The sequence below is a fragment of the Podarcis muralis genome, chromosome 8, assembly GCF_964188315.1.
Source record: "Podarcis muralis chromosome 8, rPodMur119.hap1.1, whole genome shotgun sequence".
NCBI classification, from domain to species: Eukaryota; Metazoa; Chordata; class Lepidosauria; order Squamata; family Lacertidae; genus Podarcis; species Podarcis muralis.
Window position 1 is genome coordinate 33276492 of NC_135662.1, and position 17461 is coordinate 33293952.

General features: G+C 42.7%; 1 protein-coding gene across 1 annotated transcript; it reads right to left on the reverse strand.

Annotated features, from left to right (window-relative positions):
* Positions 1–1226: 1226 nt before the first annotated feature.
* On the reverse strand, positions 1227–14335 carry XKR9 (XK related 9). Its single transcript, XM_028736738.2, has 4 exons — positions 14199–14335; positions 11965–12476; positions 3842–4065; positions 1227–1909 (listed from the first exon to the last, which is right to left on the reverse strand). Exons 2-4 carry the CDS (start codon positions 12222–12224, stop codon positions 1248–1250), a joined length of 1146 nt encoding a protein of 381 aa, XP_028592571.2. The 5' UTR covers positions 12225–12476; positions 14199–14335; the 3' UTR covers positions 1227–1247.
* Positions 14336–17461: the final 3126 nt, after the last annotated feature.

The window sequence follows — 17461 nt, forward strand, 5'->3', positions numbered from 1 at the left end:
CATGAAGTCACTGGAAGGATTTAGTTATAGTTCCTACCTGAATGACAAGGAGCAAAGCAAGCCTGCAAGTCTAATAAACTCGGGAGCCTTCCAAATGTATTTTATTGTTCATTCTTGATTTGGGCTCATTATGATATTGGCATACTAGTTGTATGTGATCACACTTTCAATTCTGCCAAAGTTTCAGGGTCCTTTGTTTCCAATCAGTGCATGTCCTGCAGCTTCCTGCTAAAATCCTCTAACTTTTCATATGCCACAATTGTTCTGGGTTATCTTTCAATTGATGTTGTATTATATGCAAGAGCACTCACCCAGACAGAAATAATGTGGAAACATTGGGGAAGCATCATGTTGTTGTTGTTTAGTCATTTAGTCATGTCCGACTCTTTGTGACCCCATGGACCAGAGCACACCAGGCACTCCTGTCTTCCACGGACTCTCGCAGTTTGGTCAAACTCATGCTGGTAGCTTCGAGAACACTGTCCAACCATCTCGTCCTCTGCCGCCCCCTTCTCCTTGTGCCCTCCATCTTTCCCAACATCAGGGTCTTTTCCAGGGAGTCTTCTCTTCTCATGAGGTGGCCAAAGTATTGGAGCCTCAGCTTCAGGATCTGTCCTTCCAGTGAGCACTCAGGGCTGATTTCCTTAAGAATGGATAGGTTTGATCTTCTTGCGGTCCATGGGACTCTCAAGAGTCTCCTCCAGCACCATAATTCAAAAGTATCAATTCTTCAGCGATCAGCCTTCTTTAGGTCCAGCTCTCACTTCCATACATCACTAGTAGGGAAATAAAACAGGATGGCCCAGTATAAATTGACCTCCAGTGCACTATTACTGCATTAGTGACTTTTTGCACTGAGGGAATCATAGAATCATAGAGCTGGAAGATATCCCAAGGGTAATCTAGTTCACCCCCTTGCAATTCAGGAATCTCAACTAGATTACACATATGAAATGGCCATCCAACCTTTACTTAAAAACCTCCAAGGAAGGAGAAACCACCTCCTCTTGTGGGAGTCTGTTCCACTGTCAAACAGCTCTTACTGTCAGGAAATCATTCCTGATGTTTAGTCAGAATTTCCATTCTTGTAACTTGAAGCCACTGGTTCAGGTCCTAGCCTCTCAAACAGGAGAAAACACACTTGCTCCATCCTCCATGTGGCAGCCCTTTGGATATTTGAAGATGGCTATCATATCTTATTAAATAAAAAGAAGCATAGCAGTAGCAACAGATAATTGTCATGAGATTTATTGCATCAGGAATCCCCTCATTCTACAGTTTTCTGTTCTTTCACTTCCTGGTCCATCAACTACATCTTGTGTGTAATAAATTCCTGGTCCATCAACTACATCTTGTGTGTAAAAATTCCTAGGATGAAAATATGCATAATATGAAATAAGAAAAATAATGCCCAATATTAGGGTGATAATGACCGCCATGATTACAGATAACAAATATATTTTCCCATTAAACACTGATTTGCAGGACATGCAAACATACACTATTGTTGCAGTTATAAACCCCCGAGCAGTATAATAAACAATCAGAGGTATTTTGGTCTTTTCTCCCTTGACATTAAAAAAGGTAAAAATAAGAATGATTCCCACAATAGTCCTGTAGACAATTTCTGGTCCTTTAGATGTACAAAATGTTGTGTGTTGCTTCAGGACCCAACATATACTCAAAAGCCAAAGAAACACAAGTAGAACGAGAGACGTTATACTTAGTACGGTGACCAGAGCGATGCAGAGTATCCAAGATGTCAAAGTCAACAGTTTATAGAAAAGATATATTAATTTGGAAAATATCCCTGGAAAGTTTTTTTTCTCAGGCAGTGATTTTCGTAAAGCTATCTGATAGTCCACAGTTGCACAGGAGATGCCGCAGAAAGACATTGCAATGGTTACATCTAAACAAAAGGAAATAAAAGTTGTTAGCCCTGTTAGAAAAAGAAGAGTTTTTTCTATTAAATAATATTCACACAAAAATGGCACAATAGTCTGAACTAGATAGACAGACAGACATACTCTTAGAAGCTATGGAAATTAGATATACAGTGGATGTTCGGGTTGTGAATGTGATCCAAGCAGGATGCACGTTTACAACCCGCAGCATTCGCAACCCACAGCTGTGTGTCTGCGCACACAGGGGTTGCGATTCGGCACTTCTGTGCATGCACGACCGCTAAACCCAGAAGTAACCCGTTCTGGTTACTTCCAGGTTTCAGCAGTCCATAACCCAAAAAACGCAACCTGAAGCGTCTGTTACCCAAGGTATGACTGGACTAACTACTGGGGAGCTTTTGGTCAAATAACTGGCTGGTGGTGAATTCATATCAATTCAGCCTGTCCCATCCCATAACTTGTTTTCCTTCACTACCCTACGAAAGCTGCCAGATCCCAGAGGAAAGATGTCAACAGAAATCACAAGTACGATGCAGGGCTTTTTTTTCATCCAGAACTCACCTGAACTCAGTTCCGACACCTCTCAGGTGGGCACCTTTGCCATTATAAGAGAAAAAGGGAGGCGTCCATGAAGAGTTCCGGCACCTCCTTTTCTACAAAAATAGCACTGAGTGGGAGAATATCTCTTCTATGCAGTTCTATGCAGTTCATGACCTGGCAGGTTCTCAGCAGTAGACAAAATGGCCCCTTGGCTCTCTACCCACTGTCCCAACTACTCTGCCTGATTATTCCCTCCCTAATGAATGCACACAGCCACTTTGGCCTCCAGGCTCTTCATGAGGTTTCACCAAAGTCCTCCTTTTTCCTTAGCTCCTTCTTTGAGAGCATCAGAAGATCACTGCTGGATCAGACCAAAGGCCTATCTCAGGAGGCATTCTTGCCTCGTGGGCAACCTTCCAGGGGCCACATGACAACTCTAGGTGGCACAATGGGTGTGACTGTTAACTTTGTGCAATAGGTTAGAAGTCCATCCACCAAAGGGCCAAGCGGGATGCATATCATCTATGCACCCATCTTTCTATCCAGGCAAGCAGGAGCCTTTATTATAGTCCAAAGAAACATCCTAGACAGTCAAAAAATTAGAAAATAAAGAATGGGAGGATGGTTTGAGGGAGGGCCAGTGATTGGTATGGCCTGGGAAAGGTGTAAATAAGAGAGTACAGTGGATGCTCGGGTTGCGAACTTTATCTATGCGGGATGCACGTTCGCAGCCTGCAGTGTTCGCAACCCGCAGTGGCACATCTGCACACACGCGGGTTGCGATTCTGCGCTTCTGCGCATGCGCAAACCACAATTTAGCCCTTCTGTGCATGCGCGACCATTCTGGTATTTCCGGGTTTCGGCAGGTCCATAACCCGAAAAAACGCAACCTGAAGCGTCTGTAACCCAAAGTATGACTGTCCTGAGGTATGAAAGATTTTCTACTATGAATGGGTGGTGGAGGAAGGGAAAGAGAGAGGGAGAGGTACAAAGGAAGACAAGAAACAAAGTGGCTAAAGAAAGTAGAGCCGGGGGCAATGGACTAAGAAGCAGAAAAGAGAGGGAGGAAGCAATGAGTGATCTAGAGGGGAAATGGAAGAAATATGGAGACATAGATTTAAAGACACTCCAACCATGGAGTTGGGTGAATGGGCAACAGCATGGCAAACATTATTTAATGTGAGTCTAAAGTAATGCACATTGAGACAAAAAACAATAATCAAATGCCACATAAACAACAGCGAGGAATGAACTGGCGGTGACTTAAGGCACAGAAGGTGCATTTCATATGTACTGAAGCAGTTCTCTGAGCAGTTTAAATGTTTGTGAACATTGTGCGCCATCACATGTTCCACACACTGTTAGGAGATGGCTTCCATCACCACAAGCAGACTTACACTGACTGGAGGTAGAACTGTCAGATGTCATCAGGATGTAGATCTGAAGAATGAGCTGGGGCGTGCTCTCCAGAAATGCCCTAAATAGTCTGAGCATACTTATATCAGTCATTGCACAAATGGCACTCTTGTGAATAGGGCTGGTGCAACCATCAATCAATCCATCTTCCAAGTTGTTCGTTTTAAATGCTGCCTGGTAGCCACATTTCAGCGCGGCCCAGTACCTGCAAAGGAGAAAGGCACAGTCGGGCATTTTGTAAGATTTAGGGCCAAAGTAAACATGATGCAACAGACGTGGTTAACAATCTCATGGTGTTTGTTTCTTCAAACGAAAAGCAGCAATGGAGGACCGGAAAGGGAGAGGGTTGCTTAAGTCTGTCTCTTCCAGCCATTCTTCTGCTCCCCTTTGAATTTCACAGTGGGAGTGTGAAACACATCATGCCATGTGCACAACTGGTTTATCATCCCTTTCCTTCACATTCAGACCCATTCACACAAAGGGAGTGCGAGAAACTCAGCCTCTAAGAAGCATCTATCGTATTTTTCGCTCTATAAGACGCACCAGACCATAAGACACACCTAGTTTTGGGAGGAGGAAAACAAGAAAAAAAATATTCTGAATCCCAGAAGCCAGAACAGCAAGAGGGATCTGGCTTCTGGGATAGCCTCTTGCTGTTCTGGCTTCTGGGATAGCCGCGTGAAGCCTCTTCAGGGCAGCGGGATGAAGGCTCCCCCTGCCCGGAAGAGGCTGCGCGCAGCTAAGCTGCTCTCTGTCCCTTCCCCCACCTCCCGCAAAAGCCAAACAAGAGCTGTGCACTCTTTAAAGGGAGCGCAGCTCTTGTGGGCTTTTCTGGGAGGTGGGGGAAGGGACAGAGCCCTGCACTCTGTCCCTTCCCCCACCTCCCGCAAAAGCCAGGGATGGCCGTGCGAAGCCTCCACAAAATGCTTTGCGCGGCTAAGCCAGAAGCTAGAACAGCGAGAGGGAGCGCTGCACAGAGCTCCCTCTTGCTCTTTTGGCTTCTGGGATAGCCACGCAGCCCGCATTTGCTCCATAAGATGCACACACATTTCCCCTTACTTTTTAGGAGGGGAAAAGTGCATCTTATAGAGCGAAAAATACGGTAAATGAAACACAAAATAAGCGGGGAAGTTCTGAAATTTTAAAGGAAAGAAAATGTTGGCATGGTGACAGATCCCATAGAAACTATTGCTCCCACTTCCCTCTTTCCATTTTATTTTCCCTCTTTTTTCAGAATCCTCCCCCCCTCAAAAAAAAAACTTAATACAAACATATGGGAGAATGTGGCCCCATCTGCACTATACATTTAAAGCAGTATCGTATCACTTTAAATGGCCATGGCTTCGCCCCAAAGAATCCTGGGAACTGCAGTTTGTTAAGGGTGCTGAGAATCATAGACGTGTAGAGCTGGAAGGGACCCTGAGGGTCTCGTAATCCAACCCCCTGCTGTGCAGGAAATGCAAGGTAACCCAACGCAATGTGAAACCATGCCGGACCCTGCTTAGCTTTTGCAAATGGGCTAGCTGCTTTACCAGAGTTCCTGGGGAATAAGGACTGGTTGTAAAACCACTCTGAGAATTATAGCTCTGGGAGGAGAACAGGAGACTCAGCACCTTGAACAAACTACAGTAGTTCCTAGGATTCCTTGAAGAAAGCCATGACTGTTTAGAGTGGTATGATACTGCTTTCAATATATAATGCAGATAGGGCTCATTGCTGCACACGCTAAGTTTTTCTCTGCTGATGGCAACTTTATTTCCTATATCAAGAGCGCCACCCTAGATAGGATAAATGACTTGCTGAGGACTTTTCAGAGCTCTATAAAAAGCTGTGCGTCCCCCCCCCTCCCCTGTGGAAACAAACCCTTATCTGTTTATTTAAAATTATTGCCTGCTTTCCATTTTAAAGAAAAAATCCAATGTAGCTTGCAATAATATTAAAGTAACGGTATTTGGGGGTTTAAACTTATATCAGAAAATTTTATATTCAGTCCCTGCTTCTACAATCCTATTGGTAACAGCACATTCCACCTGTGCTTTTCTTTTATATATATAGTATAGCCACAATCCAGTTACATAACTCCTGCATGAGGGACGCCCTCCAACTGATGACAGTTGCAGACCAAAATGACATGTATATATGTGCAGAGCTTCATCTGTTACAGCCAGCGATCAAAACCCCATATACCACCACAATCTTCAGATATGCATGTCTGCTTTCAAAAATAAGCCTTGAATTCCTGTGCTATCGTTACAAGGAATGCCAAAAGCAGCTTAAGTCTTCAATTTGCTTACCTGAGAGTAAACGCCATTGAACTCAGCGGGACCTACTTTTGAGCAGGCATGTTTGTTTGTTTGTTGGTTGGTTGGTTGGTTTTAAGAACCCTATTTATATACCACAATTCACAAAATGGATATTAAGAGCTATTTACAACAGTGATACATAAATCCACATAAAAATTTACAATCAGAGATCAGCTAACTATTATGGAAAGAGGTATTCTTAACTGCTTGCATAAGCCTGGAGGAACTGAAATGTTTTCGGTAGACATTTGAAGGTTGTAACAGAAGGCACCTGCTGCTCAGTATAAATAGACATGCAAATTCTATTGTAATTCTTAGGGCACATGAATTTCTTGTGGTGACATGCATTTCATTGGTAGACAGAGGAAAATGAGGGGCTAATGCACGGTCATGTTTACTACTGCATTATATCTCAACTCCCACAGCCGTACACTGAATAATGTGTCCTTAAGGCTATGAAGTAATTTCCTATAAAATAAAACATAGATGGAAAACACACTAAACATTTCAGGGGGGGTTAATTCATTGCCTCATGAAGAACGTTCGCTTCTCAAAATATTTCTATTTTCTTTTGGGAGATGCAGTTTTTATTCCCACTATCAAATCACAGCATACATCCTCTGGCAAGGAACATGTACATCAGTGAAGAAAAGATGTTCGGCATTTGCCAAACTTGGAGAAACACTCTTGGGTGGATACAGTGTTATCTCAGGTTAAGAACTTAATTCGTTCCGGAGGTCCGTTCTTAACCTGAAACTGTTCTTAACCTGAGGTACCACTTTAGCTAATGGGGCCTCCCGCTGCCGCCACACCGCCACTGTGAGATTTCTGTTCTCATCCTGAAGCAAAGTTCTTAACCCGAGGTACTATTTCTGGGTTAGCGGAGTCTGTAACCTGAAGCGTCTGTAACCTAAAGCGTCTGTAACCCAAGATACCACTGTATTTAAAAAAAGGTATGAAAATGCTTTTTTTTAAAGTGTTTTTTTTTAAATAAATTGAATTTTCCATAAGGCTCACCATCACCATCCAGTGTCACATTGTATATTGCACTTCAAACATTTTATTTGCAGCTGTATAGCTGAGTCCTTGGTTTCCGCAAGAATTACCTTAACCCAATACCCAAGTTGCTGATTTGGACACTTGTTTTCGAAACAGAGGTGTCTTCTCATTTGAGCACAAGGCACATTTTTGAGCAGATGCAAAGGTGTGTTTGCTCTGCATCTCAAATGTTTCACAAAGAAGCAACTGCAAGCAGAGATAAAAGGAAGATAGAAAGCCCCTCTTAAAACGTATTTTAACCAACCTCATTTTCTGCTGTTTCTCAAAATGACAGGGCACTTACTCGTTCCTCTTCAGTTTGTTGTTTTTAAAAGCTCTGCTTACAAGAACATATCCCAAGAAGTACCGATTGCCCCTGTGGGAACTTCTGAATAATGTTTTGAAGTTCACATGCTGGCAGTTTTGTGGCAAGCTCCAATTTACCCTGCAGAAATCTTAGGTAAATTTATACATAAATATCTTCCTACAGAACAGCAATAGTGGCCTCCATACCTGTGGCTCACCTCACAATGCTTTTGAAAACACTGAAAACAACTTTCACCCCTTAAAAAAGATTTTGGGGTGTCAGAATGTCCTCATTATTCTGATAATTATAGCAAAGGTTAACCCAAGGGTAGAAGTTCCATGCACAATGTGCCTGAATGGATTAAAATACTTGACAATTGCACTGGATGTTTAATGAAACCTTACTGCAGGGGTCAGCAGCCTAAGGCCCATGGGCTACTGGAAATCATTTCTGCACAGACGCAGACGCCGGAAATAGGGGGCGCATGAACAATCTGGTCCACAGAGGGATCTCCACTGGAGTGAACCGGTCCAGATGAGGTAAACCTTGCCTTACTGTATGCATGCTTATGTAGTCCACAGGGCAGAGACACTGTGTGTTTGTGATCAGGGGATGTCATCAATGACTGCCTTGCCCCACCCTAGAAGCAGTAGCAGCTGGTGGCGTGGGCAGAGTTGTGTTACTGACCTAACTTCCCAAAGCCACACATCACTGCCAGTTGCTTAGAGGTGAAGGGCAAGACAGCAGGGACAGTTTCCTCCTTTTTTAGTTTCCTCCTTTTTTAGTTCTCTATCACCATGTGACCTCATCAAAATAGGACGTGCCTGAGTTTTCTCACTAGGAGCTCAGACCATGAGCTGTTTTGTATCCTAAGATTATTGCCTGTGTTTACTTGCTGCTGCATGGATAAATGCATGAAATTGACCTTTTGAACTTTGTAAGTACAGTGGTACCTCGGGTTAAGAACTTAATTCGTTCTGGAGGTCCGTTCTTAACCTGAAACTGTTCTTGACCTGAGGTACCACTTTAGCTAATGGGGCCTCCCGCTGCCGCCACGCCGCCAGAGCACAATTTCTGTTCTCATCCTGAAGCAAAGTTCTTAACCCAAGGTACTATTTCTGGGTTAGCGGAGTCTGTAACCTGAAGCATCTGTAACCTGAGGTACCACTGTAAAGCATTTTAAAACTTACTCAGGACAGGATACATTTAAAAGGTTTGACTGCCTATGGTGTTGTTTAGTCGTTTAGTCGTGTCCGACTCTTCGTGACCCCCTGGACCAGAGCACGCCAGGCACTTCTGTCTTCCACTGCCTCCCGCAGTTTAGTCAAACTCATGCTGGTAGCTTCGAGAACACTGTCCAACCATCTCTTCCTCTGTCATCCCCTTCTCCTTGTGCCCTCCATCTTTCCCAACATCAGGGTCTTTTCCAGGGAATCTTCTCTTCTCATGAGGTGGCCAAAGTACTGGAGCCTCAGCTTCACGATCTGTCCTTCCAGTGAGCACTCAGGGCTGATTTCCCTAAGAATGGAGAGGTTTGATCTTCTTTCAGTCCATGGGACTCTCAAGAGTCTCCTCCAGCACCATAATTCAAAAGCATCAATTCTTCGGCAATCAGCCTTCTTTATGGTCCAGCTCTCACTTCCATACATCACTACTGGGAAAACCATAGCTTTTACTATACAGACCTTTGTTGGCATGCTATTCTGCTGCTTTCTTTTGTGACTTGAAAATTCTGCTGGGAGCTGTCTCTTACTGGATAATATGTTTAACTCTGCACTTTGGATCTAGGGATCCAGCCAGTCTTTTATTGATTATCCCACATGGGTGATCTATATCTATTCCCCCCCCCAAAGAAATAAAAATCTGTGGTCCTCCAAATGTTGCTAGACTACACCTTGTTCTTGTTTTTATTATGTATTTTGTGTCTTTATATTGTGACATTATGTTGTGAACTGCCCCGAGACCTGCAGGTATAGGGCAGAATACAAATTTAATAAAGAATAATAATAATTAATAGACTACAACATACATTTTCCCTTATCGTTAATCATGCTGGCCGAGGCAGATGGAAGTTAAATTGTATCTGGAGGGTTGAACCATAGGATTTAATAACTATGCACAGATGCAAGGACTCCCTCCCTGCTCTTTCTGAGGCATTGCTAAGAACTCTTGAACTGGGTAGCAAAAGTACTTTGGGTGGGCAAATGGCTGGGCATAGGCTCTTGAGCAGGTTACCTGTAATACATCAGATGATGGTGCCATTTTTCTCTAAAGGAGGATATGCATTCCTTTCAGGGATGTTGCCCTCTAAAGAAGGGTGCATATTCCTTTCATGGAAGTTCATTGCTGCCCTTAAAATACATGAGCAGTTGTGGAACAACAAACTAAAAATCCAAGACCTGCTCCCTGTTCCTTCAGGAATGCCTGCAGCACTAACAGAAACTGTAGGGATCCCATTCATGGCTTTGAGTTTAATATGTAAAAACAAGGAACAAAATTTCTATACAGAGCTGCTTTCTTGTGTGGTGCTGATGACACACATTTATATTTCTGAACGACAAAAGCCCTGCAGTATTCTCAGTTTATAAAACAATCAGAAATGCAAACATCTGGTTCTTGTATCCTAGACTGAGGCATCTGTGTAGCCCAGTATTTTCCAGAAAACCTGCTTGAGTAAATCAATCTGTTCCTCACACACACACTCATACACCTAAGCTTGTGGTTGTCCAAGCGGTGTGTTGGGGCAAGCTCACAGCTTTATGTGAAACCTCCCCAGTTCACAACTGAGAAGCTTGATAAGGTGTGAGGTGACCTTTGGACGCCTGGCAAGGATTCTCACAAAGTAAAGTGCTTACTGAATATCACTTGGCATTTACCTAGGGAGAAATTGTTGGGTTATGTTTAGCTTCTGCTTCTTGACAGACATATGACCTGCTCTTGGGCCTTGTATTAATGCCAAATTAAATACATTAACCACTTTTTTTAAAAAAAAAGTTTTACCAATATATGTTTGGATTGGATGGGGAAAATATTAAATAGAAATAAAGAGCAATTTTTTTAAAAAATGCTTCATATTCTACAAATAGCACATTATTTTGAAGATCTGATGTTATGGAAGGAAAAATATTGTACAAATGCCTGGCCTGTTAGACCGTTTGCTCCACAATGCTTTTTACATCACAAATGATAAAGGAGTATCATTCTCCCCTTTGCTGCTGCCACCACCCAACAAACATGTTAGGAATTTGAAGTCTGCTCAATAGCAGACGACACAGTATGGTGCTACTACTCACCCTGACCTGCTTACTGAAAGGTAGAAAGTGGGCAGGGAGGTTGGCATGGTGCAAATGCACCAGTAGGAGGGTTAGACTGGCTCTGCTGGTGCATTAGCAGTGCACCACCCTTGCCACTGCCTTGCCCTTCTCCATCTATCACCTGGTATGCAACAGCAATGCAACCAACCAGAGGTCAGGCGAGTGGCGGCACCACATCATCCCCTACTGAGTTGTTGTTATTATTAACAGGTTGTTTGATATTGCACATTCCATTTCCATAGTGGTCACTTGCTTGCTACTTGTACAAACTGTGCTCATCTTGATGGAGCATTTAGTGGGAAAGATAGCAAATGTGTGGTTCTTTTGTTCTAGTCGCCTTCTTAAGATGACGAAGAAACATTTTAGTGGCAAGTACAGAAAGCAAGCATCCTTAGCACTTCCAACATCCACAGCCTGGAACAGAGGAAAAGTTAATTTGTCTAATAATTCCTTTGGCTAAAGTGACTGTGAGAAACATAATTAGTTAAGAACATTTTAAATCACACAAGTTCTCATGACAGTCATTAAAGGAATCTTGGCAAAGCAACTGCTACACTGTCACTTGGGTGCTATGTACATAGATGCTCCTTTGTCAGTGTTTGACATCCTTAGTTATTTGGGGGGGGGGATGAAAGAATATTAAACAAAAATAAAAGAACAACAGGAATTTTTGTAGTTTCCAAACTGTTGTTGTTTTGGGGTGGGGTTTGATCACGTACCAGCAAATTCATGTGTACATCACTCCAGATCCCTGCCTCTCCTTCCTAACTGTCACTCTTTAGGATAAAGCAACTCAGCAAACGGCAGCTAGGCAACCCATTCTACTTATCTTACACCAGGGGTGTCAACTTGAATAAAACATGGAGGGCAGGTAAGCCCTGCCCTGCATAATCACATGACGCAGTGCATGCACACCATTTGAATGGCAGTGACCATCAACTTGGGAGAGGCTGGCCCCCTCAAATATTTTATTGGGGGGGTGAAGACCCCTTAGCCCCTAGGAGTTTGCTCCTATGCCTCACACCCTTGCACACATTTGAAATTTTGAAAGTTTAACCAGTCACCATCATCTTCTTTCCCGTTAAAAGTCATCTAGGACATTACAAGCATAGCTAGTTGTAAGTTCTATATTTTATATTTACCTTGTAAATATTCCAGCTTGTAAGAGATGTAATGAAGAAATCCAACTCGGCTTGTGAGTGCCATCATCTTTAAACCAAGTGTAACTGAAATACTGGACAACTAGTGATGAAAGAAGCCCTGTGGCCAATGTCAAGGCACACCAGAGATACTGTCCCTCATGGAAATATTTGTTTGCTACCCAGAGATCTGCTCCAATATCCGCAACATAAACCACAATTCCAAGAACCATCGTAGCAAACTCTTGCTTTGTATATCTCATTGTCTTGGTTGATCATTTCATCTCAGGTCACAAGCAAAATATGCCATTTCTTAGTGCATCACATACTAAGAAGATATGTGAGCGTATTTCTCCTTGGGGAAATTGGGGTGTGTATTTGTTGAAGTGGCAAATTGAATCAAAACCACAGATACTCGGATAGATTAGCTCTGCTTCAGTACTGAAGATTCATTTGCATACATATCCATATGCACATTGAATGGTACTGGTGAAGCTGATTCCTCCTGATAAGTCCTGAAAAGAATAAATGGATAGGTAACTAGCTGGATCAGAAGAGTGCAAAAACCTCTTAACAGCAGTATAAATAATGATTACAGCAGCAACAAATGCAATGCAATCCTGTGCATGTTTTGCTGTGTTCAATGAGCTTACTCCCAGATAACGGTGCATAGGATTGCAGCCCTAAACTACTAATCAGATAGATTAATCCATAAAAGCCTTTACAAAAGAAATTAATAGGGAACACATTTGTTGTTTTTTAAGTGGCTTGTTTTTAATATAGGTATGTCAAAAAGTAAAGATGAAAGGCAGCATTTCAGGACAGACACTCCCTCTTCTCTCTCAGGGGATTGGAATGGAAGAAAAGACATCTGAAAACAAACTATTATATCCAATGCTGTGCCAGCAGAGTTCTGCTGGTGTAACAGGACTTCTACTTCCTCTCCTCCCCCTTCATGCTTCCATGGCATGTTTGCCTTGTACTTTGCACTTGATCTTTGGCACATTTGTCAGAACGATTGGCCGCTCTTTTCCGAAGCTTTTCGCTTAATTTAACTCTGAGACCCTTTCCAGGGGGAAATCCTTTCCTGCGCAGCAATGTGCCGTTTTTATGGCTCATTGGTAGTGACAGCCATACGGAGCAATACCCATTACATTTTAAAAGGGTGAAAGGCTGGCGTTGTGGGAAGGCACAAGAGATGGTAAGATGTTTGTGGCTAGAGAGCGTGGTCACTGAGGAAAAAAGAAGGGGGAAGTCCCAAAAGAAGAACAATTTAACAAGCCATTTAAAATGCCACAGGTAGACGGTTAAAGGTGCTTGCAATTGTATCATAGTGTCCATGGCGTCTGACAGTCACCTATGGCGTTAGTACAACTGCCATCCACACAGCTAAATGCTAATTGTATGTGCTTAGGCAAGAATCCCAGTATCCCAGCAATTTAGATTAGTGCTGTGGATACTGATAAACAATAGTCACACACTCCCCTGCAGACAATTGCTGTCTGTGTGGTTCAGGGGCAAACAATTGTTGTTTAATCTCTTCAAAGAGACATAGCCAGTTCCTTCAGGCACTTGTGCAGTGCTAACCTTTTCTACTCAGAAGTAAGCCTAATATAATTCTAGGAGCCTTACTCCCAGATAAGTGGGGCTATGATTGCAACCTTATCAGATGGGCAATTTGACCCTAGGGCATTTTGAAAGCGACCCGTGTGTGTGTGTGTGTGTGTGTGTGTGTTTTTATGTGGAACAGAAAGTGGGAATTGGGAATTTCGAAACTGAATGTGTTTTATTTCTACCCAATGTAAGTTTGACATAAGCATGACAGAAATGCAGAGAATGAAACAAACTGAAAATGCCTTCAGTGTCAATTTTTCATCTCCCACCTACAATAACATCTTCAATAACATGGAGAGCATTTACTGAGAATCAACATGAAGAAACATATCCCTTATTATTCCATACCCAAAAAAATCCCTCTAATTTTTCTTCCAAGATCTAGGGAAACATACATCCTTTGATAGACTTCTTGACAGCATGAGTTAACCATAACAGAACAGCTCTGGAACCCACAGTAATACTTGTTTGTTTCCCTGCCTTATATCCACTGAAGTAAACAGTACACATCTACTTTGGTTGGCTTCCGGATTGTCATTCTAAGACTATATATAGATGATGTAGAATATGAACACCTAGATTTTTTAACTACAGGCAACACCCCTCTCATAAAGAAGACTTACCTTAAAACTTTCCAGATAAATAAACATCCCAGTAGCAAATCCATAGTCAGAGAGTTGCCTTGAAAGTCTGGATGGTTTACACTGTTGAACTGTGATACTTTGCAATCTGCAACCAGGAAAAGGTAAAGGGTGTGGGATAAAATGAAAACGGAAACGCCCGTCTCCTCCGGGCCATGTGATTCGATTAATAATACTCTAGCTACGTGGACTGTCATTGCTTTGACTGAGTCAACCTTTTTAAAAAATAAATAAATCATTTATTAAAAATCATCTGTGACCACTTTCCTAAATCCCTGCAAGATATAAAAACGAATCCTTTGTTTGGCTGCTTTGTTCCACATGCTTAAATAACAAGCTCTGTGTATTTAATGGTGATGACAAGTTGTACCTGCAACAAAGTGTTGCTATGTGGAATCCTCTCTCTTCAGGATTCTGGTCACTCCATTCCATTTCCCTTCCCCATATCCCCCACTCCAAGAGTAGATCAGCATCCCATAACTACTGAGCATGCTTAATTCTCCTGACTGGACAGTTTTGGGTTCCCCGCCCACTCCTGCTTAAGAGTTTTTCATTTATAATTTTTCTTTTGTACTTCTGCAAACCTCGGGGTTCCTGCTCAGTCTTCCCACTTGTGCATTGGTGGTCTGCATACATAATCAACAGAGCTCATAACCTGAACATCAGAGACAGAGGGAATAAAAGAGTCCTGCAACAAAATGTTGCAATATGGAATGCTCCTTTCCCATTTTCCCAACCACACTAAATCAGGCTTCCTCAAACTCGGCCCTCCAGATGTTTTGAGATGACAATTCCCATCATCCCCGACCACTGGTCCTGCTAGCTAGGGATCATGGGAGTCATAAGCCAAAAACATCTGGAGGGCAGAATTTGAGGAAGCCTGCACTAAATGATAATGTGTGTTCAGGTCTAGATGCAGGAGCATTTGGAGGTGCTGTACACACAGTGTCATCCCCATGTTATCCCTGTCCCACACTATTAATTAATCTAAAGCATATTCTGCAGGAACAGTTTTAATCTATTTTGTGCTGAGAATACACTTCTCAGGTGCTTGCTGTTGCCATGTGTACATAGATAATGTTTTCTTAGGTCACCTCCTATTGACTTAGTGAAGTTGCAGGGCTGTGCCACTCGCCCTCTCCTATCAGACTTCTGGTATATCAAAAAAGACACAGGGAAAAAATTAAGTGGAGAAGGGAAGATTTCACATCAGTTCTGCCAGTGCATAGACTGATTGAGGGGAGTTGAGAACATTGATGCACACTGCTTCGTAAACATGCCCACCTGTATGTGCAGATAGAACATATATTGAGCCTTATACATATTGAGCAGGAGCCTTAGGCAACATTATTGCGCAAGTGTGTACATATGTATAGCAAATGCCACCCTCCAGCCTTTGCCCTCCACCTTCACTTTCCTCCACCTCGGCCCTGTCCTATCCTGCAGGCTGCTACTAGGCAGACCTAGAGGAGGAGAGATTGGTTAGGAGGCCTTCTGCACAGCACCAGCATTTGGGGGCACGAGTTACCCAGTTACTACTGTCTGAGCATCACTGGGTGTTGGGAGTCAAAGCAAATCAACCCACAAAAAGAAATCTAGCCACACTGGATTTTTCCCTGTGGTAGTGGGAGAAAGCTCTGCTGCTGTGCAGTCTAAGAAAAGCTAACATATTACTTCTTGGGGGTCTCTCGTTCATTTTTCTCACATATGTCAATTTATCCCCCCCCCAAAAAAAAGTAAACCATCTTCAGTATGTTTTGAATAAAAATACAGAACTGTGCTTTAAGCGAAAAAATCGGGGGAAAGGAATTTGACTTTAACCACTCTAGCTGAGCTGACAAAATTGCTAACACTTCAGAAATATCTCCAGGGTTTCAGCTGACAACTGTTTGCATGCAAAGGCGGGAGAAGTGTTCGACGTGTCTTAAAACAAATTACTACAATCTACTGCATAGTTAAAAGGATGCTTCAGTCCTCTCAATCTCAATGGGAGTTGAATAACATAACTTTGCTCAGAATTGTATGTGTAAATAAGCTCTGAAGGCTGCACCCTGTTTTGAGAACACACCATATTAGCTACATCATCATTCTGCACCAATTTTGTTATGACAGAACTTGTAATTTACTTCAGATGGTGTTGGTACTGCCATCTACAGACCAAATATGACTTAACAGCCTTTTCAAAAAAAGTCTACAATAGACACATCCAACTCCCAAAAGACTGAGTTGTTGAGCTTTTTGGGGGGAGGATTGCCTAAAATCAGTCTAGCACTGACAATCGCTGGACAATACAATTTATTCCCCATGCTCTGTGTTTAAGACACGGTGTGTGGATGTGCCAAAAATACAACTGGGCTATTACAAGCCCCTTTTGTGAATCAATATACCCCAATACTCCCAGAGCTACAATTTTCGGAGTTACCTGGTGTTATAAAAAAAAAACTGCTCCCTTTCCCTTATGGGGTATCTAAGAGCCCGTATAGAGTCCTTATGTAAGTTCTCTATTGGTAGGAGAAAATAACAGAGGCCAGCCAGAGAATATTGAGAAACAAAGCAGCTAGTAAGCATGATCTTTATTAAACTGTTGCAACAGGGTCCCCCACTCCCCACACACAAGGAGGGAGGAGAGGAAGCCAGAACATTGGTGTGCAAGCTCTTATATAGACTTTTGAAATTGCCTCACCTGTAGCTCAAGACCACCCCCCAAAACATCATGCATACATCACAGAAAGAGGTGGTCCCCAGCAGAAATTTGAGTGTGTTGCTTCTCTCCTGTCTGCCAGGATACCTGATAATGCCTTATCTGATTGCCTTATCTGGGTAGCCTGGCCATTGCTTTGAGATGGTAAATGCTTAGTTCCTGAATCTGTTGTGCATATCAATAGTGTGCTCAGCTTAATAGATACTTGCCAGACTGTATTTACAGGGAGGTGTAAGCCTCTACCGTCCAAAGACAATTGGAAAGCAATTCCCATTTCCTTCCTCCTTGCAGAGAAATATTTGAGGTCAATTTGGGAGAGTCAAAATGGCTTCAGGATTGTTCTCCTGTACTCCTGTATTTCAGACACATGGTTTATATACTTATGTTTGTGTTTGCCTTGTAGATCTATGCACATTTATTTACCGTATTTTTCGTGCCATAAGGCGCACCTGACCATAAGGCGCACCTACTTTGGGGGGGGGGGTTAAAGAGAAAAAAATGTGGCTTTGGGGGGCTTTTGTGGGAGGTGGGGGAAGTGAGAGAG

What these genes read in the sequence shown, in the direction of transcription:
- XKR9 (XM_028736738.2), bottom strand. Translation starts at nt 12,224, where the DNA reads ATGAGATATACAAAGCAAGAGTTTGCTACGATGGTTCTTGGAATTGTG. An exon ending in CAAGCTGGAATATTTACAAG is followed by an intron (nt 4,066 to 11,964) that starts GTAAATATAAAA and finishes TCTCCTTTGCAG; the next exon opens with GTACTGGGCCGCGCTGAAAT. An exon ending in CAGTTCTACCTCCAGTCAGT is followed by an intron (nt 1,910 to 3,841) that starts GTAAGTCTGCTT and finishes CCTTTTGTTTAG; the next exon opens with ATGTAACCATTGCAATGTCT.